Source organism: Caretta caretta, chromosome 8, assembly GCF_965140235.1.
Source record: "Caretta caretta isolate rCarCar2 chromosome 8, rCarCar1.hap1, whole genome shotgun sequence".
In the NCBI taxonomy this organism is placed as follows: domain Eukaryota; kingdom Metazoa; phylum Chordata; order Testudines; family Cheloniidae; genus Caretta; species Caretta caretta.
This window is the reverse complement of record NC_134213.1, coordinates 64,087,360-64,111,380: the sequence shown is the minus strand read 5'-3', so window position 1 is coordinate 64,111,380 and position 24,021 is coordinate 64,087,360. Positions and strand designations below refer to the sequence as shown.

The window sequence follows — 24,021 nt, the reverse complement described above, 5'->3', positions numbered from 1 at the left end:
ATTAAGAATCAAATAAGGAATATATCTGGCCATGCCAATTTGAATAAAGCAAGATCCACCATGATTGTTTTAGTTTTAAATACTTTAAGAATACCAATAAAGTGGAAGCATACTTGGTGTCATAAATATAAAGGGAAGGCTAACCACCTTTAAATCCCTCCTGGCCAGAGGAAAAACCCTTTCACCTGTAAAGGGTTAAGAAGCTAAGATAACCTCGCTGGCACCTGACCAAAATGACCAATGAGGAGACAAGATACTTTCAAAGCTGGAGTGGGGGGCGGAAAACAAAAGGTTCTGTCTGTGTGATGCTTTTGCCGGGACCAGAGCAGGAATGCAGGTCAGAACTCCTGTAAAGAGTTAGTAAGCAATCTAGTTAGATATGCGTTAGATTCTGTTTTGTTTAAATGGCTGATAAAATAAGTTGTGCTGAATGGGATGTATATTCCTGTTTTTGTGTCTTTTTGTAACTTAAGGTTTTGCCTAGAGGGATTCTCTATGTTTTGAATCTGACTACTCTGTAAGGTATTTACCATCCTGATTTTACAGAGGTGATTCTTTTACTTTTTCTTTAATTAAAATTCTTCTTTTAAGAACCTGATTGTTTTTGTCATTGGTCTTAAGATCCAAGGGTTTGGGTCTGTGTTCACCTATGCAAATTGGTGAGGATTTTTATCAAGCCTTCCCCAGGAAAGGGGGTGTAGTGCTTGGGGGGATATTTTTGGGGGGGAGACATTTCCAAGTGGGCACTTCCCCTGTTCTTTGTGTAACACTTTGGTGGTGGCAGCTTTTAACCTAAGCTGGAAAGAATAAGCTTAGGGGGTCTTTCATGCAGGTCCCCACATCTGTACCCTAGAGTTCAGTGTGGGGAAGGAACCTTAACACTTGGTTTTAATATTAAATATCAAATATCATATAGACTCAAACTCTGTTTGCAGGTTAGTCTGTAAATTTTAAAAAAATAGGTAACAATAATATGTGCATGTGACAAGTTAGCAGTTAAAAAAACATATTACATATGGAGTTATCCTGTATGTGTCACACTCAGCACAGGGAAAAGATTAATGCACTTAATTGGTAAAACCATATCATTACCAAAAACACACTGACTGATTAATTTAACTTCAGAACCTGGCTGTTTGCTCCTAGTTCAGTTTCAGGTTGAATGGGTAAAAATTAAAAGCAACTGATATAGCCTACAATCAGGTGTGTTCACAGAGATCAGCTCTTCTCAATCCATGGGCAGGACCTAGAAATATAATATGACAGGAGTGCTCTGTGTTAAGCAGTATTTCAGGAGAAGTGAAAAACTAGTATTTTAGGTACTGAAGAATGCCACTCCCTCCATGTCTGTGGCGGGACATTAAGCCATCCAATTAAGAAATGAAGGCATGGAACATCCCCTGATATCTCAGCACCCAACGAGGTGGAAAGATGTAAAGTGGAGCTTTCCAAGTCCGTGCTACAAGAAAAAGAAATAGGCACATCCCTGCTACATTTCATCTAGAAAGTGATGATGTTATTTCTAAGTTCCTAAAATGTGCTATACCTTACAAAACAATAAAGCCACAGTTTCTGCCCTGAAGAGCATACAATCTCAATTCAACACAACAGTGTAACAAGTCAGGTCGACTTGAGTGGAAATTAGGCTACAATTCTGTTTGATATACGGGAAGGAATATAATTAATCTCATTCCTTCCCAGTAGTTTTGGTTCCATAAAGCCAACTATCTAGTTGATCGACTGTCAACAGGATAGATAGTATTAGAACAGGCAAAGAATTAATGAATATTCTCAGCTGTAGGTACTTTCTTGTTCCATTTATTCACTCATGTATAATGTCTTATGTATCATCAGTGTTAACTTTTCAGTGAAGATTGGGGAATGACTAGAAGACTCTATTATGACTAAATTTTCTATTCCCTAGATTATTTTACTTCCTTTACACATATCATGCAATGGAGATGAATACATCATCATGAATACATATTGTCACCGGAAATATTTTGCTATTTCCATAACTCTCCTGTAGAATAATCAATTTCTAGGAATCTAAGTGCCATGATAAGAGCTTCAACAGTACCTTCCAAATCACTTTGGCTAAAGAGAAATTTCATTAAACTAAAAGATAATTTTCTTCTCACCTATGCATGTAGGTACATCAGCATTCCAATTTCCATCAGCTGAGCAATGTATTTCTTTAGATCCAGAAAGTTTATAGTCTTCATTACATTCAAACTGTACAACTTGGCCAAAGAAAAATTCTTGGTCTGCTTCATATACACCAGTTACAAGGATTTTTCCATTTTCTGGTGCATTTACTGGTAAACACTTCCTCACTGTAAAAATAAAGCTATAATTTAAGGCCTACTCTGTAACTATATTGTAAAACAAAATGGTCAGCATTAAAAATAAGCTAAACACTGTTGCAAAAAAAGAAATTTTGGGATGTATTAGCAGGAGTGTTGTAAGCAAGACACAAGAAGTAATTCTTCCTCTCTACTCCACGCTGATTAAGCCTCAACTGGAGTATTGTGTCCAGTTCTGGGTGACACATTTCAGGAAAGATGTGGATAAATTGGAGAAAGTCCAGAGAATAGCAACAAAAATGATTAAAGGTCTAGAAAACATGACCTAGGAGGGAAGTCTGGAGAAGAGAAGACAGAGGGGACATGATAACAGTTTTCAAGTACATAAAAGGTTGTTATAAGGAGGAGAGAGGTACATTGTTCTCTTTAACCTCTGAGGATAGGACAAGAAGCAATGGACTTAAATTGCAACAAGGGCAGTTTAGGTTGGACATTGGGAAAAACTTCCTGACTGTCAGGGTAGTTAAGCATTGGAATAAATTGCCTAGGGAGGTTGTGGAATTTCCATCATTGGAGATTTTTAAGATCAGGCTGGACAAACACCTGCCAGGGATGGTCTAGATAATACTTAGTCCTGCCATGAGTGCATGGGACTGGACTAATGACCTCTTGAGGTCCCTTCCAGTCCTACGATTCTATGATAAACATTAAAATACAGAACAATTGAAAAAAATACTATAAGTACACTACATAGTAAATTCAAAATTCAGCTTTATCACATACTCAGATACCACAGTGACCAGTGTGATATAAAGTCAGACTGACAGACACCAGAGAAAGTTGGTACATGGAATCTCCTCACTCGGCTGTGCATTCATCCTGGCTGCAGACAGAGTGCTCACCTAGAATTGCCTTGAGTGATAAATGGGGGCCCAACTAATATATCCAGTGGCACTCACAGCCCAAGCCCTGCTAAAAGTCAAAGTTAGTTGCTCTTGCTTGTGCAAGACTGCATCTGGCTCACAGACTAATCAGCTGGAAAACTTTAGAGAACTGCAGACTGACCAAAACATATCCATCAGTTCACAGTTATTAGCTCAAAATCCTTGATAAAGATATTGGACTAAATTCATCACTGGTATAAGTGAACACAATTTATGTCAGCAGAAAGTTTGGCCCATATCACATCTCTAATTTCCCATAACTGCACTAACCCAAGAAAAAGAATAAATATATGTGATCAAATATTCCTTATTCCAAAGGAAGCCATTATCTGGAGACAAATTCCATCCTTGGATGTTCGCATAGACATTAATGGGAGAGTATGTGTGTATCTGAGACCAGAGTTTTGCCTCCATCTATTTCTTCTCCCAACTTTCTCCAGTATATCGGTCATTTAGCATTCTTTGATTTTGCATCCTATTTCAGGGTTCCTCAAACAAATTTATAAAGAAAACATCATGCAGGATTAAGTGCACACGTTCACAGGCAGTCATGTTTTTCCTTTAGTGAGAAACCCTTAAAATTTTGGGACTAAAGAAATATAAATAATAATAATTCTTACTGGACACAGTCACATTCACATCATAACACAAATACTGTACTGGGGGTATGTGCATTCGTTGTATGACAGAACACTTTCCCCATAAGTATTAAAGCTTTGCAGAACAAAATTAAGAAGGAGATTATCTAAGAATAACATTAAAGGACAGATTGTGACATCCTTGATCACGCTGAATGAGTACTACTACTGAAACCAATGGGACTACATGTGCAGTAAGATGGAGCCCTGCAGCGGGACTGGGTTCCTGCAGGACACACTGCCATAACAGTGGGAACAAGTAAAATGTATTTGTTGTGGGCGGGATTGGGTGGGCAAAAAACAAAAAAACAGACTGTGGAAATTTGGAGGAAAACACTAAATCTCTTGTAGGTTTACCAAGAGTAGCTGATTTGGGAAATTGCTATTTATAGTGTTTGAGCTTCTCTTTCCTAAACATGTTTATCTCCCTCCCCTCTCTTGCAGGATTTGTGGGATCTAAGATTTTTTTTGGTTTGGAGCAGGATAAAAATGCCAGAAATAATGCAAGAATGGGTGGGAGTGGGAGTGGGTATTGCAGGGCAGGACTGGAGCGGAATTTTAAAAATAGTCTCACACAAGGCTCTAGAGAAAGGTACTAATCAATGTGAGCAAAGATATCACAATCAGGTCCTAAATAGCTTTAGGCAGGCAAATATTAAATAATAATCAGTTTGAAAAAAAGATTATGTTCTAGACTCCATTTACCTTCACAGTGGGGGAGTTCATTGCTCCATCCATCTGCCTGACACTCACGGAAATTTCTTTGGCTGAGCATCTGATATCTTACCAAAAAAATTGTAACCAAAATATAAAACTAAAACACAGCAGCATTATGTGTTAATAGGTTATATGATGTATTACAGTTAAAACAATATAAGTCAGTTCCCCTGTTCCAATACATAAACTAACCCAAAACATTCGCCTGGAGAAGGAAACAATACTGTCTCTATTGGGCTCCTTCCCCATTTTGTTAAACTTCCTATTGCTCACAGTAGCAAAATGGTAAATGGCAGAAGTAAAGCTTCATTGAAAGCTTCTTTATTACAGAGAGCTGCTAATGCTAAACTCTGGCTCAGCCCTCTGTATAGAAGCCATTGTACTTCACTGTGATTTCACAACATTAGGGAGAATTGCAACTTCTAAGCCCAGTTCACTGGTACTCTCAAGCACAAAGGAGGCATAACCCTGGTGAAAATGGCAGATTAAGCCAAGTTTATGGATGCTTTGCATTGCCAGAGCAGTGCAAAACAGCCAGACTGTAATGGAATATATCTTATTATATACAAGATTTTTTATTCAATTTACTAAAGCTCTTACTAGAGCAAGCATATGATGAATGTAGTTACTGAGTCTACCACAAAGTTGTTATTTGAAAGAATATTTCTCAGCAATTACTATAGAACAGGGATGATTAAAGTTTGGCCTGTAGGTCAGGGGCCTGATTTTCACAAGTGCTGACCTCTGAAAATCAGGCTTCATCAGTTCATTAGTTTCTGAGTCCTGGATCTCCATATTAAATATGAGATCAGCTGCAATCAGTTTAAGCAAATTAGGTGTGGTCCTCAGGTGGACAAAGTTTGGCTGACTCTGCTACAGAGGTACATCTGAAGGTATAAGATTAAAGAGTTATGTTAAATAGTTTTATGGAAACCCAAGGTGCTTTTAATGTAATGAAGTTGGATACACTTTCATCATTAACCACTTCTAACTATAGAAACCTAAAAATATTAACAGAATGTAAATCTGTCAGTCTTAAATCAAAAATCACAAAGCCATAACTAGACACTTACTCCATTAACCTTTACACCCCACACTGACTTGCTCTAGTGCTACCAGCATATTAAACAACAGAAAACATTACCCTTCATCACATTTGTACTCAACGCGAGTGCCAAATACAAACTCCGTTCCAGCAGTAAGTTCAAAGGAGCCAAACTGAATATCTCCAGGATGGCCACAGGGCTTGTCTGGAGGGGTGGAAAAAAAGGGAAACGTGTTTATAAACCTTCCACAGTGCTGTAAAGGGAGGTAATTTTGCCTGTCAGATAGGAATTGTATTTCCTATATGGGGTGGGATTTTCAAAAGCTTTCAGCATTAGCTTAATTCTCTCCTATTAAAGTCAGTGGGAGTTTTACCATTGATTTCAGTGGTAGCTGAATGCCGAGCACTTTTGAAAACTCAGCCATAATGCTGGCGAATTAAATACTGGGACTATACAAATTTTTGCTTTCTGAGTAACAAACAGCAAAGAAACTGACTCTATAAAATATTTATTAATACTTTAAAGGCCTCTGGTCTAAAAGTGGATGCTTTGTCAGACCTACGATCAGATTCAGATACACATTGAAAAGTTCCAATTTGTTAATATATTTTTTAAAGGCACAAGGTTTATTGACCTGATATTTAAAACTTTTCCTTGCACACTTTCAAAAGGATTCTTTTGAAGAGGTAAAGGCTCTTTAGAAATGATTTTATATACATATATGTATATTAGGAGGAAAATAAAAGCACTATTAAGTCAATCAAATAAATTATATGTACAGCTTGTGACATAGGTTATACATGGAGACAGAACTGTAATTATGCATTGACCTTTTAACTGAGGGAGATGGTAAATTCCAGCACGGTAATGAAGTTTTTTTAATACCTGGTCATAAATTCCCAGATAATAGCAGTGAAGAGCTTGAGTTAGATGAAAAACATTATTCATGAAAAGATACCTGGCTGAGAGATGGCACTCTGGTTCTGGAGAAGATAAATACACTCCTACAATGACAGGCTGGGACCTTGGGTGAATGGTTACCCTTCAAACTGGAGCCCAAGGACTTCTTAAAATAGATGGGTGTGTGACCCAGGGACCTCTTTGTGCCATCTGGCAGAGGGATTCATTGAACGTAAGGATTACAGGGATCCCCCTTGGTCTGGTATCTACCTACTAGTTTCCCCAAGAGTGTCATGTAAGATTTCTATTGAAAGCCTGTGTCACAATGGTCATCATGATCACTGCAAAATGTATGTATAGATAATATGTAAGGGGTTTATATATATATACACACACACACACACAGAGAAAAATATGTTCTTGAGGCCTGTGAGTTGGAGTCAGTCATCAGAAGTTGAAAAACGAGTTTATTTCAGGCAGAAGATGTTTATCTAGCAGTCTGTAAGTAAATGGAGCATTGTATAATTCACAATCAATGTCCGTTTACAATCTGAGCTAAATGATAAGGATGGGATTATGAAATCTTCAGAGGGGGAAAATTTACAGCAGGAAATAAACCAGTGGGAGGGAGTCTTTTTCTACAAGTGATGATAATGGATTTTTGGAGTACAACTGTAGGTACAGAGACTAACTCTACATCCTTCATCTAGGATGTAAGATGACAGAAGGTTTGCTTCATGAAATAAGGATCACAGACAGACAAGTTTTTAAATACTGGGAGAAGAACTTTGGGTGACATAAAAATCACTAGACAGGAGAGTACCATGTTAGTTACGTCTGGGCTCTATTATGCGTGTTATGATTCCATTTTAGATGTAACCCTTTGTTTCCAATATTTCAGCTTGCTATCATTTGAAACTCTGTTCTTTGTTAAATAAACTTTAAAATGCTTTCTCTATAAACAAACTTAAGTGCTGTGTGTTAAGCAGAACTGTATTCTCTGGTATAACTAGTAAGTTGTGGTGTTCTGTTCCTTTGGGAATAGAGGATCTTGGAGTTCTATGAGTGTCCAGTGGATTGGGGCTGGATGCTACAGGCAGATGCTTGAAGGACTTGGGGTTGTTGCGTGCCTATCACTAACCTGAAGAGGAACAGCGCAGCCTGCATAGGCTGAGAGAAGAGTGCTTGTTCTGCCTGCGGCTGGTGGTGTCAGGAAGCTGCGCCCTGATAGGCACAGTTAAGGGGAGGTGGTAGTGAGATGCCTCACAACCCTACCCCGGGAAGTACCACAGTGGAGTGATTCAGCAGGATCTACATCCAGTTTGCTTACATACTGAGAGAGTCACACATGAGAAGGGTGAAATATTAAGAAAAGGATTATGGATTGCTATTTTCTGTTTATTTCAGGTAAGGAAATAAAGTGCAGTATAAAATGAATAGACAAAAAACTAAATAAGCAATAGTTGGAGCAACAGTGTGAAGCTCAGGAATTAGATGATGAAGGGAAAACCATTGAGGAATTGAGATTTTCACTCGTGGAACAAGATAAGCTATGCACAGGCATAGCCCTCAATGAAACAGCTTTGACATTGGAGTTGGCTTTCTAGGAGGTGGCAAAAGTAGAGAAGGAACCATGTGTGGGAAGCCAAAAAGAAATGGGCCGCAGTGGAAGCCACATACCAGAGAGTACTGGAGCTGGAAGACAAAAATTTTGAAGCCCAAGAAGCAGAGGTAAAAGAAAAGGAGGAGAGGCAAGACAAAGAGATGGCAGGCAACACGCCCTGAGCATACTGGACTTACAAAAGCAGATCCTTCAGCACACCAGGGATCACACAGCTGGGACAAACTGTGCCCTAGTTACCGGGAGACTGATTGCACTGAAGAATATTTAACCACCTTTGAAAGGATCTGCAGTGTACATAACAACTCTGATGACTGGAGAATGACCATCTTACTCTCCAAACTCAATGGTAAAACTTTGCAGGTGTTAAATTATGTGGATGTAAATGAGACTATGAAGTATGACATTTTAAAATTGTCTGTGTCAAAAAGGTTTCAAATTACACCAGCAGCATACCACAAAGTTTATAAACCTTTAAAAGGTTGACAAGTTAAGTCAGAGGGAATAAATTCATAAAATGGTGGATTATTTGAAAAAAAAATGACAAAAAGTAAAGGGGCAGAAACTTATGACCAGTTAATAGATCTATTTGCTCAAGAACATTTCTTTGACGTCTGCTCTAAGCAGGAGAGGGCGGCAGGGTGGGAGACGTCTGTGGAAGCAGCTGCAGAAGCAACTGACTTGTACATAGAAGAGAGATTCTTCACAGAGTGCATGTCCCAAAGGGAAGAGCAAAAAGCCCGTAGTAAAAGAGTGTCTTTGGTATGTTCCTGGAAAAAAGGAGGGACAGAAGGGGATTATGGTCACATCACCCTATATTTCATATTTAAGAGTAGGGCCTCACTGGCTAAGTTTCTGAACCATTTACACTAGTTCTCTAGCTATTCTACATAACTTTACATCTCTGATTTCTTTACTGTATATTATTGGAATACTGTATCCAGTTTTTGTGTTCACACTTCAAAAAAGTCATTGATAAATTGCAAAGAGCTCAGAAAAGAGCAACAAGAATGATTAGACGTCTGGAAAACATGCCTGACTGAGAAATTAAGAGGCTCAATCTATTTAGTTTATCAAAGTGAAGATTAAATAGAGATTTGATCGTGGTCCACAAGTGTCTCCACTGGGAAGTGATTTCCACTAATAGACTGCTTTTTAAACTAAGAAGAAGGCATAACAAAATCAAATGTTTGGAAGTTGAAGCTAAGTAAATTCAAACTAGAAATAGGAAAAAAAAAGAGTAATTAACCATTTGGATCAGTTTACCTAGGGACAGGATGGATTCTTCATCACTTGCGATCTTTAAATCAATGTTATATCTTAAACAGAACTTATGGCCTTGATGCAGAAATTACTGGGTTATGTTCTTTGGCTTGGGTTATGCAGGAGGTCATACCAGATTATCATAATGATCCCTTCTGGTCCTAGAATCTATGATCTTCTCTTAATGATCTTCATGTCAAATTAACTTTACTATATGTAGGGTATTTTTATTGGAAATGTAGACTATTTGGGAAAGAAGCATATTTGGATGACTCAGAGAAGATAACGGACTCCAGATTTAAAGGAAGACCAAGTGAAGAGAGAAGTAGTCACTTGAGCATGTACTCAAAAGGAAAGGAATTGTGGGACCCCGTTCTAAAAGTGCTGGCCCTGTTCATTCTTGGAACAAGCACTATTTAATGACCTTCAGAGAGCTAGACTTTATTCAGACCGCTTTGCTTCTTCAATGTGCTTTCCAAACATAATCTCTTTTTAAATGATTATATGATATCTACAACATCAGTCTTGAAAGAACATATGGTAAAATTTATGGGAGGTTTACTTTTCAACTGAAAATTACAGTAGATGTTAACCTGACTTAATTATTCATAGAGCTGGTCAGGAATTTTCTGTCTGAATGACTTTCTGGTGGATAATGCAGTTTCTGCAAAATTGACATTTTCTTTGGGAAAAATCTTGATTTTGCTAAACATTTTTGATTTTCCATTAGGAAAATTTAAATGAAATATTTCATTTTGCGTCACTTCAACCTGAATTAGAATGTTTCAATTTCTTGAACTGACAAAATATTTAGTTTTGAATCAGGTCAATAAAACATTTAATTGCATTTCCCTATGAATTCATTATATAATGGGAGATGTAGTTTGAGCCCCCCTTCTCTCCTGCAGGCCATGTTCCCAGGAGCACTACATCTCCCATATTGCAACGTGGATTTCCCTCTGATTGATATGAATGACACAATGTGGAGGTCACATGATTCTCAGAACATAATAAGTGCTGTAGTCTGGTCAGGGAGCCTATATGGGAAGAATGGAGATTTCAAGGCTCCTGAACATCAACTCCCATGAGGCAATGCATCACTTTGGTAAAATGTGTTTAAATAGAACTGATTGAAAATGTTTCATTTCAATCAAAACTGTTGAAATAAAATGTTTTGACCTTTCAGAATCATTTTTTTTTATTTCCATTCTGTGAAACATTTCAAAATTTAAACTTTTCATCCCAATTTATGACAAAAACAAATGTAAGAATTTCCCATAGGATGGAAATTCTGAATTTGCTCAGTTCTAGTTATTTCTTACTATGAAGTAGCTACATTTATATTGAACAACTGTTAAAAAAAACTGCTTTGCTAAATCCTCTATCTGTACCTTTGGTGTCTGTATTGTAAATCACTGTAGTAATAATAAAGATTCTTTTTAATGGAATTTTCTTCCTCACTAAATTTTAGGGGCCAAATCTTGGAATTACGACAGAAAAAACTCCAACTGAAGTACCCAAAGACCTGAATAAAAAAGGAAAATGACTGAAAGTATTTCAGTTGAACATTTTCACAATTTGTGAAGATACTTACTTATACATTCCACATATGGGTAGAGATGTTTCCACATCCCATCTTTACACTCAAATGTAACACGACCAAGTTTTATGTACCCAGGTCGACAGTTGTAAGTTGCTGAAGTACCATGTGGATAGGATGCCTTGTCCCATGTTCCTGTAATTATTTCCTTCGTTCTTCTAGGAGGTGGAGTTTCACAATCTAGAAATTAAGTAAATGAGAATAATTATTATTAAAATAGATGGTAAATACCCAAAAATAATGTTAACCATAAGGAAGAAAGATTTGAGAGCAAGCAAGTGCAGCTTCTTGATTGTAATCAGCACACAGTGTTGTTTAGAAAGATCATGGGCAACTGAAAGGGACCACAAACAACTGCAAATGGGATACTAACCTGATTTTTAATAGAATGGGAAAAACTTGGTACATATCCCATAGCAAACCAAAATTATCAATCAAATGTGAAACAAAAAATATGTAGATACTGGGGATAATTATCTTTCAATACATAAAAGGGACAGTAGATGCATAATATAGAGAGTGGGAACAGAGATAATTGCTTTGATTTCAACTTAAGAGACCCCCCTACTACTGTCTTCTCTCCCTCAACTGCAGCTCCCCCAGGCCAGCCCTCCCACCACCAGAGGAAAAAAGGATAAAGATACGCCCAGCTCCCAAGACCTCTACTTCTGCAGCTCTAATCTCCATAACTACTACTACTTCCCATCACTGGCTGACATCAACTTTCTGCTTTCCACTGACCCAATTCTGCCAAATCCCCTTCCTTAGGTTCTCCACACATCTTCAATTTGAGTCCCAACCTTCCCACTCCCTCCAATACTGAGGACTATTTGTGTTCACAGAGAACTGGTGAATTCCAGAAATCCATATCACATCCTCTTCATCCTTCAATCATTTTGTTTTCTGTCACAGATTTTTGTCTGTCATGACACTTTTCTTCAGGTCAATCAATACTCTCACATTCCCTTCCCCACAGCTTCTTACAATGCCTCCTAACCTGTGTCCAGGAAAATAACTTCTCTACAGAGTCTAATCCAGGCTATAAAAAATAAGGGGAAGTGGTTGCATTTATTCCAGTATGATATTCCTGAGCACAATGAGAATAAAATAAGAAGGGCTCGAAAACCCCAGAGGCTCCAGGCAGAGCTCCCAGTGTTGCTAGCTCTTGGAATTTCATTTCAAATCTCATATTTGGTGTTGCCCTTAAAGCCTGATTTCCTGGAGTTATAGGATTATATGAGAATATCAGTTTTCATTTTTGTGAAGTTTCTAGCCCTCATGGTTATGGAGAAGACTGGAAAACATGAACCCTAAAGGCTCAAAAACCCAGAAGGCAAATAAAAAGTACCCCAAATTTATTATTTTTAACATCTTATGATTTGCTGGGGCCCAACTCATGATATTTGAATGCTTGGGGTCATCAGTATGGGCACATGTGCAAGTAGAAAAGAATTAGCAGATTGAGGAAACAGAGCTCACTAGGCTCTGTAGAATATATAAAAGGAAGCAAACTAAACTGCTAGGGGCTACTAATTCTAGCTGTGCAGCCACTGTCACAAAGACAAAAGGGACCTTCTCTGTGAGTTCTAGACTTCGCTCTATTTAGACACTTTTTGTTTGTTTCTAACCTGCTTTTAGCCTTCTCTTCTGAGGGAAGAACAGACATGAAGACTCAGAGTAACATTTTCAAAAGTACTGGGGAGCGTAAATCCTATTTTACAGCACTGCAGACTGTAAATACTATTGATTTCAAAGAGATTTAGGATCTCAAGTGCCTATGTTACTTTTGACAGTGGGACTTGGGTGTTTTGAAAATTTTACCCCTTGAATTCAGAAGCTCCTGATCACCAGGTTCATACTCAAACCACTAGATTATCTCTCTTGCTCAAGAGTTTTTATTTACTTTTTGACTCTCTAAGTCACATGCTCTTTATCGGTACTGGCCACAAAACAATATAGAGGCTGCTACATTTAAAGATTTTAAAAACAAGCATAAGAGATCTGATATTCTCCTATCCCCCCAAAAATATCCACAGTAAAACAAACAAAATCCTTCCCATACAATGATGCACAGAGATTCTGTCTCTCTCTCTCTGACACACACACACCCCAGAAAAATCTACAGTGAGGAAAAAATTGCATAGAATACATGAAAATACTTGAAAATGTAAAAAGAAATTGTCCCCAATACAACCAATGACCTAACACAGGGATCGGCAACCTTTGGCACGCGGCCCACCAGGGTAAGCCCCCTGGCGGGCTAGGCCTGTTTGTTTACCTGCTGCGTCTGCAGGTTCAGCCGATTGTGGGTCCCACTGGCCACGGTTCGCCACTCCAGGCCAATGGGGGCTGCGGGAAGTGGCGGCCAGCACATCCCTTGGTCTGTGCTGCTTCCCACAGCCCCCATTGGCCTGGAGCGGCGAAGCGTGGCCAGTGGGAGCCGCAATCGGCTGAACCTGCGGACATGGCAGGTAAACAAACCAGCCCGGCCCGCCAGGGGCTTACCCTGGTGGGCCGCGTGCCAAAGGTTGCCGATCCCTGACCTAACATTTCCTGTTCTCAGTGCATAGATGACTGCAATTAACCTCTTTGAAAGGCAGCAACTCTCATCCACAATAATGTTGCTCTTCTGGCCTGAGCGATTATATTCAGGGACTTGAAGGGTTGTTTCTGTTCAGAGAAATTGATTACAGGAATCAGGTATATTCTCATGTACCATTCCAAAGAATGTATACAAAGTCCCAGTGCCCTGAACAGAGCAAGAATGAACAGCAAACAGACAGTTTCCTTGCTCACAATTTCCAAGTCTGCCCCTCCAGTCTCTTCTGCACCCAAGGATACTCTGTCTCTTCTCCCTCTCAGGACCACACTCACGACTGCTCTTTTTTGTTTGCTGGATTTCTCCTCCCCTAACATTCACAGAGCTTGCCAAACAATCCCATAGTCCCAGTGTTTGAAAACAGTCACAGGCCAACTGGCTTAACACCGCTCTGAGGCTTCTCCATGCAGCCTAGTGTCCTGGGTGGTAGCCTATTATTGTTTCCAGACATCACTAGATAAAAGGGTGTTTAGGTCACCCAAAGTGACCCAAAATGTTCAGTCATAAGGCATTTACTCCCAATGAGATTCATTCAGTTCAGGAAAGTTTGTGCAAGGTCCTTTGCACCGCTCAGGTGGTTAGGTCACATGAAGATTGGAGGCAGCAATAGACATACACCTTGAATGCCATATAACGGGGTCTCCATGCTGCCCCGCTGTTGGATGTTGTCCTGGTGCTGACTAGAAGGGAGACACACAATGAACAATTAAGCAAGTGGGCAGGGACAAGATGTGGTTGCTAGGCTGGGGTGGGAGGAGGAAGCTGCACTATGGGTTCCTGCCCTGGCAACAGTTGGGAGCGGTAGATTTCAGTTCCCCGGTACCCCTGAACTTCGGCAGCATAAATCCTAATTACTGTCTTTATGTAGGAAATGAATTTCATTTCATTTGCACCAAAAACTCCTTTACCTCTCATCATTTATAATTCACTAATATGAATGCCTATAGCTGTGTAAGGAACACAATCTCAGAAAGTTATGCAAAACCAGGAGAACCATTTATTACAGAAGAAGTCTGTAAAACTAAAGTGTACAACTGTGTAAAATTATTACTCTAAACCCACTAGAGGGTGCTCACATGCTATCAAAAACCAGATGCTGGGACTTCCACAGAGTAACTAGCAAGACGCATTAAAGCTCATTTGCTTTTTTAATGCTTTAACTTTTTGCTCCCCCACTTTTTTTAACAACATGTTGGATTGATAGCCTGATTAATCACTAGCAATTACTACATAGCAACAACTAAGTGAAATGTATTCCTCATCTTCACTTTCTCTCAAAAAGATATCTTTTCTTTCTTCCAGTTCCAAAACTTCTGCATACTGTTCTGCTCACTTGAATGGATAAATGATAATAGTTCTATAACTAAATATCAGCATTTTGGCTGCAGGAGTGTTTGTGCAGCAGTAACATATAAAAAACATTGGGCCCTCAGTTTTTTTCATACATCTGTAATGCATCTTTATGACACATTTGTGCACCAAGTATTCACCTTGAAGTTCAAATAGGTAGTGAGAAGGACAGAATGTGTATTTAAGTGTTTCCATTTTTTAGTGCATAAATTCCATTAAGTAGTGAATTTTTCCCTTAATGTCTATGAGAAACTCTTATTTACTGTGCATGCTTACATCAAAGGGAAAATCAAAGGGAAACTTCAGTGTCTGCTTCATTTTTTTTCTTTAATAAATGACACCTTTGACAATATTGTTTTTGTTGACAAATTAAAATAAATATCTTATGATCATTTCAATGGTTGCACGTGATTCTAGATTTGGTTTTCTTTATATCATTTAATTCAGTGTGTGAATTTTATGCAAGATTCCAGTGCAATTTATTTTCCCCCAGCATTAATGAAGTGGGACATTTTAAGATTTCCTAGAAAAAACTTGGGTTGAAAGGAGACCAGGAATTTCTCAGATTCTACAGAAATTGTATATTTCAGAAAAGCTAATGGCACTTTGAGTTCTCAGAATGGGAAAGGCCTAGTTAAAAGCTCTTTGTTCATGAAGATTATTTTTTTCATTAAGGATAGCACTAACTTTTCTAATCTTCCCCACCTATATCATCTGCTTTTGTAGTCTCTTTCATTAGCAACTTCAAGAACATTTAAGCAGCACTGGAGCTCAACAGAATACCAATGCGAGACTGATCATATCACACAGAGGACACTATCATATTCAAATCCCACTTCAAGCATGTTTATAAAGAAAAAGCTACATATAATGTTTTTATTACAGCAAATATAAAACCCAAATTGATCTTGTTCACAATTCCATTTGCTCTCTATATACATGCTGTTGGTAGGCTTCTTGGTTGGCCCCATTAACCATGATGCCAGTTCGTCAGCAGAGTAACTATCTATTCAAGTAATTTTCTCTCTATAGTCTCCATAAGAGATACTGTAAAAGCCTACATTGCACATAGCCTACATAGTAATAGCAACTAGTTTGATCATTCTCACAATATTTGACATCGTTAGATTTTCTTAATGAACAGGCTATGAAACATTAATTTTCTCAAACTTAACTAACATTTATATTCAAATTTTTTTCTCAAATCTAACCTTCTTTCCAGGTTGTCATGAACTGCACCTTCCTGGGCACGCACTTTGTTCAACATTGGTGTCTCTGGGTCACTGGTACAGCCCTGTTACACCTCAAAGCTTCCTCTCAGGACACTTGCTTGTGAATATTGGATGATCCTGGCTGCTTTTCCTAACTCTATTTTGAGGACTCTTCAGATTTTTTTCAAAAGATCTTGATTGACTATGCTTCCAACTTCTGGGTTTGGTAAACCCCTAAATGCTTATTTAAACCAGAGTAAATATAACAAACATAACAATAGTTTTCAGTAACCCTTCTACTTCTTACTCCCAGAACAGAGGGAAAACCTATAAAGCATAGCACCTCTTCCCTTCCTGATCACAGACTATTTCTCCAACCTCTGTGTGATCATGATCCCATCCTCCTGAAGAGCAAACTGACAACTCTCAAATTCAACCCTCCCTCCCAAATTTCAAACGAGCAGTCTGGGTACAGCTTCTGTCCAGTAGTCCTAGCCTCTGTTGGTCTGTCTACACTGCAATAAAAGACCCACAGGAGTTGCAGTTGTCCTGGGCTGACTGACTTGGGCTGTAGGACTAAAAAGTACAGTATAGACATTCACACTCAGGCTGGAGCCAGGGCTCTAACATCCCAACAGGGTGGCGTGGGAGTGTGTCTCAGAGCCTGGGCTCCAGCCCAATCCCAAACATTTACAGTGCTTTTTCTTTTTTTTTATTCTAGCCTGTGGCACCAATAAATTCAGAGGCTCATTCAGTTTTTTCAGTGATTATTGCTAAAGAATCAGCTTACATTCTGTGAATTTCACTTCACCTAGATTTATTTTTGCATACTTTTTGGTCCCTGACTCTATTAATGACAACAGAACAGTATTTATATAATACTAGGCAGCTTGTATTTTTCTTTTAAGATATGAATCACATTTTTAATAGAAGTCTCATACAGAGAACTAACAAATAAAGTAACGAAGCTTAATGTATGAGTAAAGATGCAATAGTTTTCAGAATGAAGATCTAGAGGCTGATATTCCACTCACAAACTGGTGCTATTCCACTGATTTAGATTTAATTACTAACAGAAGCCAGGGGGGAATCTAAACTCTGTCTAACGTCTATACTTATTGACAGAAACCGTGGCTACTTTGAAGGTAATGGGAGTTTTGTCATTGACTTCACTGGGGATAGGATTTCACCCATCACAATTATCTATTTATTGCTCAAGCAAGAACTTTACTAACTATGATTTTAAAATATATTTAAAAGAAAATAGAAAATAAATTCTGGGACACATAAGCCATTAGCTGTTTTTTTAAAGACATAGTCTGTGCTCTACTAATTGTGTCAATCGTGTGGATGGGTGACACTTTTGTTTTAAATTCATTTTAGTAAAGGGCTCTGAGACAAATTGTTCTTTCATTTACATTGCTGTAGATCTGGAATCACTCCACTGTAGAAAACGGATTTACCCCTGATTTGCAACAGTGAAATTTAATGGTAACATCTGTCCTGCTGAATCAAATGTTGCCTCATTTACACACCCTTGCAATCCCACTTATCTGAGAAATGTTATATGGGTGTAAAAGGGAGGCTAAAGTTGACCCACTTTGTTTTTTCAAACTTGACGATATTTTTACACTACTTTGAAACAACTTAGACCTTAGTAAAGGGTTTGTAAAGTAGTATATTAGTTATACGTTTTAATAAATAATTATTTGGTTTAAATTATAACAGCAATAATAACATTGATATTGCCTACTGACTTTCCAGTTAAAACTCTCTCCCACTGAAATATTCTGAAAGAGAAGAGGGTATCTGAAAAATATTAGGTCCCAATCCTGCAATCTTTACTCAGCTGCAAGTTCCCACATAAAATCATTGAGATTGCTTAGGTGACTAAAAGCTCAGGATTGTATGTAATTTGTAATTAAAAATTAAAAGTGATCATAGAAGTGAGACATCGATCAATGAGACCCTTCTCATGCAAATGCAGGTAGAGTTCCTCAATAGAAGGCATACTGGATATTAAACTATTATACACCCTAATCAGACAGTATAGACACATTCTTATATTACAGAGGAAACCATTTGAAAATTAAACAAAAAGGCAGTTTGTTAGCCTTAGGGCATAAGAAATTGATCCGTGTTACAGTAAATGTCAAGAGGGCCTCTAAAGACGTACAGGGAGCACACAGCTGGCACTAAAAAAATGAAGAACGTTTCCATCCATAAACTTTGCCCCTTTAATGGACAAGAAGTTTATTTCTCTGTCATCAAGCCATACAACCAGGATTTTTAAAAAATGTATTCCAGTCAATAGAACAAAAGGTATTCTTGCAATTTAACTTATTAATGACTTACAATAATTACTGTAAATACAACAAAATCCCTTAACCAAAAGAAAATTTTATAACTTTTTCAATATTATATATAATATTTACCTTATTCATCCTACAGGAGATTTTTATTTAGTCACAATTATTAGATGTTAGCTTTCAACAATTTAATAACACAAATTCAATATATTAAGCTGACAAACATATTGGACTTCTTGGCTCTAGTTTCTAAGCACAGTAATCATTGGAAAAGCTGAATTTCAGTTTAATAGCTCTGGGCATTACAGCAGAACGTAGCCAAATATACAGTTGACATCACACTTACTATAAGATACTGAATACTGAGTTTTGCAAGACAGTTTTAATTAGTTTTGACTCCAAGACTCTGCCCCCAAAAAATGGTTAATGAAAGTTTTATCTGTATTCATAAAATATTTTGGAGACCACTTGTCCCAGACTGACCCCAACGTATCAGTTAGGATCATGTCTTTCTTTTTAAGAAACTTACCTTTTTCTGCAGTACATGTCCACAGTAGGAGCAAAACAGTATAGCCCAGCAATATCATCTCAGTGCCTCAGAAGCAGACCATTACATTTACAATGATAGATGGTACTTTCTGTTGTTCTGGGCTATGTACAATCTGTCTTCTAACACTAACTGCTCCTGGAGCTGACCTTGCAAAGATTTTATTCTCTGACTTCAGCAATCACTTCCCCTAATCCTCTTGCAACACACAATAGTCTCTTTCTTTCTACACACATGTATTATGCAATCTTTGCAGAAAAAAAGAGACTTGTTAATATTGGTTGGCTCTCTTTCGGTGTTCTGTTTGCTTTTACCACACACTTCATATCTGAGACAATCCCTCCTGCTTAACAGAAAATCAAATAAAAATAAATACAAGTTGCTTCATTGAATCTAAAGTTTATTTTGGAAGGATATTTTCTCTGTGTTTTATATGCTTAATTAATTAAATGTTAAATTGTATATGTTGTAATAACAACTAAGGGACAGATCCTGACCCACTGAAGTCAGGTACAAAACTCATTTACTACAACAGAAATAGGATCAGGTACCTAATCTTTCTTCACACTCTGAATCCTTTCCTAGCAGACCAACAGTCACACTGAGGTTATTCTAAAACACTAAGAAATACAGTATTGGGCCCTTGCAGAAACAGTTATATGGGTGGGGGGGAAATTGAACAAAAAGAGATAGTGAGTAAGATCCAGCTCAGTACTTTTGTGGAAAATGGAGAATTCTCCTGCATTGTGCTACTACTCCACATCCAGTGACAAAAGGCAGAGTAATTTAAACAGGTGTGCAACCAGGATGGCATGCAATTCCAGTTTACTAAGGAGAGTCTACAGCAAGTGGAATTGACTAACTTTGCCTGCATGTGATCATATCTGTACCTGTATTTGCTGATAGTCTGCCACTCTTGCCTTTTGTTCTTCATGCTTGCAGCAGACCATGACAATTCTGGACTCTACTGCCCAGACCAAGGATTCTCAAAATTTTCACAGGGTGGGCCATCTCGTAATAAAGATTATTTCATAGAACACCTCCTCTCCAATTGGCAACTGCACAGACAATTTGTTCTCCCATTCACAATCACTTTACGCAATATGTGGAATCTACAACGATGGCTTATGTGGAAAAAATAATATCAGTAATACACTTAGTGTATTTTTAAGCTTCTTTTAATGCAGTTTAGCAAAGTAAACAAGGAGTATAGCCCATAGCATGTGACCAGATACGTCTCTGAAGACCACTACCAATTCACAGACAAGAGTTTGGAAACCTCTGAACTAGTAATATACTTTTCACTATACAGAATAGAGCTGGGAGGGAAACAGGTTTCCCATCATGTGAAAATTTTCAAAGTATATAAAAAAAAATCCTATGCCCTATCAAGACAAAAAGTTTCTCAAAAAGAAAGAAAGAAATGGTTTGAGTCAATCAAAACATTTCATTTCAATTTTGACTTTTCTTGTTTTTTAAAACTTACTTCAGCTAGACAGCAGTAAAGTCATTTCAACTTGAAAAAACAAACATTTTTATTTTGAATATGTCAAAATGGGGCTTTTCAACAGTTTTGAAACTTTGCTTTCCAATAATTCTTCAATATTCATGGAAACTGATCCTGTTTTGTGAACAGTTTTGATTTCAATATAAAAATGGTTTGTCAAAAAATTCCCAACCAGCTCTTGTTTGTTTGTTTACAGTAAACAAGAGACTTGTTTATTCTTCAAACAATTTCAACCTTAAAATTTGTTTTATGTTTACAATAAACCAACTTGATGCTGTGTTAAATGGGTGTTTTTACCTCAGTTAATAGGCAGTGATGTGTTTTTGTGTCTTTAGAGGAAGAAACATTATTTCTCTGAACTGTTCAGCAGTGGACTGGACATTGCAGAGCACATGGTTGGGAAAATTTGGGACTGGGAGTGTGTTGGGGATAGGGAGGTCACCCTGCTGGTTGTAACTAAGTCTGAAAGAAGTCAGAGTGGGGCTGTGGGGTTGCATATAGGCAACTGAGGTTGGAGCTGCTGAACTAGGGCTGTCTAGCACACGTATGGTTTGACCCACATGCTTACAGGCTGGTTGTGAGAATGTCCTCAGCTGGGAGCTATAGCAGCAAAACATTGTAATGCGCCCAGGTTTGCAGGGCATATGGTGACACAACCCCTCCCTGGTCTGGATTGCACCCTGAACCCTGGAACAGATGCCAAGGAAGGTTTTTTTTTTAATCTGAAGTTTAAAACAAACATATCCCTCAGCAATGTTTGCATCACAAACATTGCAGCACTGTATTTGTGCAGGAATATGAGACACTGAAATGGAGAGATATACATAGTAAACAAGTAGTATAAATACAAAACATAAATACGATTTATCTTATTTATATATATAAATATATAAAAAATGTACATATATAAAATTGTCTCTCTCATCAATGTACCTTAAAAAAATAACATCTGTATGAAGTTTGGTGTTAAGGATGGTAGAGAATGCAGGGGTTTGAGCTGCTGCAGAGAGGGGTTATGAAGTTTTTTGGCAATGCTTCATGAATAAAATTATTCATGTAGTAGCAGCAACATTCCCCCAACCCACACACTCCACTCGTGGCAAATTTCTGAAGTGGGTCTTAAACCATTGGCAGCTGTTCCATGTCATCTATCCAGCATACAACCCAGCTACCCTGGCTGGGTGCTGCAATGAGAATTTCTTTCTGTAAGAAAGTTAATGAATTTTTAAAGTCTACAAATTGTTACTGATCAATGAGTAGTTCTACTGAATACTATTAATATAGTGATGTGATAATAGATGTATGTTTTAAAAGTACAACAGTGCAGTCAGGAAGCATTATTTTATTCAGCTATTCTTTAGATAACTATTCCAGTGACAATATGTTTTTCCTGGTAGTCTCAGTCCAACTACTGAACAGGTTTTATACATTGGCATTCCTTGTCAGACTTGGCTGAGAGACTTAGGCTTCCACCTGTCTGAAGGCTGATCTATCCTATCACCCCAAGTACTGGTACTTCCTGAACAGGAGTTAGTCACACAGGATAAGGCATATTTGTGATGCAGTTTGCGGAAACTTGTACTGCTGTTGCTGTCTGTACACAACTGTGTTTGTTCTTCAGATAAGATGAGAAAGCCCTTAGTGAAAACTTGTTACATTCATGATTAAAATAAAAAATGTGTCTATTATCGTATGTAGTTCAGGGCAACTGCACCAGTATTTCCTCCTCAGTGTTCCCTCCACATTACCCATGCTAGGTGTGACACGGGTACAACCTGGAGCTGTGGGACTGCTGTGCCTCCTTAACTCTGCAGCCTGGGCTGGCTCTTTTTGCCAGGCCTGCTTTGCCAGGGACAAGCAGCAAAACCCTCCAGGGGCTGTTATCACTCAGCCATCAGCATGCAGAGGCATACCCAGCTAAGTTGCATGAATGTTCCCTAAGCCACTCGTGAACCATACAGAGGGAAACACCAGAATATCTCTCAAGCCTCCAGCCTTGCACTCCAGAAATATACCATCTTACACTGCTCAAGATCTTCTCCTGAAAAGTGTAAACGTATAAATTAGTTTACTACTTCATCAAAGGAAAGTGGACATGCTCCAGCCTTTGTGACCTCAACAGATTTCCCAAGCACTTCAGACAAACTCACTGGTAAAACATTAAAGTAAGTTTATTAACTACAGAAAGATAGATTTTAAGTAAGGCTGTCTACTAATCAGAGTTAATACACACGATTAACTCAAAAAAGTAATCGTGATTAAAAAAATCACAATTTAGCGCAGTTTTAATTGCATTGTAAAACAATAGAATACCAATTGAAATGTATTAAATATTTTTGATGTTTTTCTACATTTTCAAATATATTGATTTCAGTTACAACACAGAATACCAAGTGTACACTGCTCACTTTATATTATTATTATTGATTAAAAATATTTGCACTGTAAAAATGATAAAAAACAGTATTTTTCAATTCACCTTATACAAGTACTGTAGTGCTTGAAAGTGCAACTTACAAACGTAGATTTTTTTGTTACATAACTGCACTCAAAAACAAAACAATACAAAACGTTAGCGCCTACAAGTCCACCCAGTACTACTTCTTGTTCAGCCAATTGCTAAGACAAACAAGTTTGTTTACATTTATGGAAGATAATGCTGCCCACTTCTTATTTACGTCACCAGAAAGTGAGAACAGGTGTTCACATTGGACTTTTGAAGCCAGCATTGCAAGGTATTTACATGCCAGATACGTTAAACATTTGGATGTCCCTTCATGCTTCAGCCACCATTCCAGAGGACGTGCTTCCATGCTGATGATGCTCGTTAAAAAAATAATTCATTAATTAAATTTGTGACTGAACTCCTTTGGAGAATTGTGTGTCTCTGGCTCTATTTTGCCCACATTCTGCCATATATTTCACGTTATAGTAGTCTGGGATGACGACTTAGCACATGTTGTTCATTTTAAGAACACTTTCGCTGCAGATGTAACAAAACGCAAAGAAGGTACCAATATCAGATTTCTAAAGATAGCTACAGCACTCAACCCAAGGTTTAAGAATCTGAAGTGCCTTCCAAAATCTGAGAGGGATGAGGAGTGGAGCATGCCTTCAGAAGTCTTAAAAGAGCAACATTCCAATGCGGAAACTACAGAACCCGAACCAGCAAAAAAAAAATCAATCTTCTGCTGGTGGCATCTGACTCAGATGATGAAAATGAACATGTGTCGGTCCACATTGCTTTGGATCGTTATTGAGCATGTACACTGGAATGGTGGTTGAAGCATGAAAGGACATATGAATCTTTAGCACATGTGGCATGTAAGTATCTTGCAATGCCGGCTACAACAGTGCCATGAGAAAACTTGTTCTCACTTTCATTCTCACTTTCATTGTGAACTGGTGGCACTGTGAACAAAAAGCGGGCAGCATTATCTCCTGAAAACAAAAACAAATTTGT

General features: G+C 38.0%; 1 protein-coding gene across 1 annotated transcript in view; it reads right to left on the bottom strand.

Moving 5' to 3' along the window:
- LOC125641680 (complement factor H) overlaps positions 1–19,260 on the bottom strand; it is an 83,083-nt gene extending 63,823 nt beyond the window's left edge. The window contains exons 1-5 of the mRNA XM_048861985.2: positions 19,034–19,260; positions 11,030–11,215; positions 5,750–5,855; positions 4,594–4,670; positions 2,142–2,336 (exon numbers count right to left, since the gene is read on the bottom strand). Coding sequence (XP_048717942.2) covers positions 2,142–2,336; positions 4,594–4,670; positions 5,750–5,855; positions 11,030–11,215; positions 19,034–19,091 — 622 coding nt within the window. The 5' untranslated portion in view covers positions 19,092–19,260. The remainder of the gene's footprint in view (positions 1–2,141; positions 2,337–4,593; positions 4,671–5,749; positions 5,856–11,029; positions 11,216–19,033) is intronic.
- Positions 19,261–24,021: the final 4,761 nt, after the last annotated feature.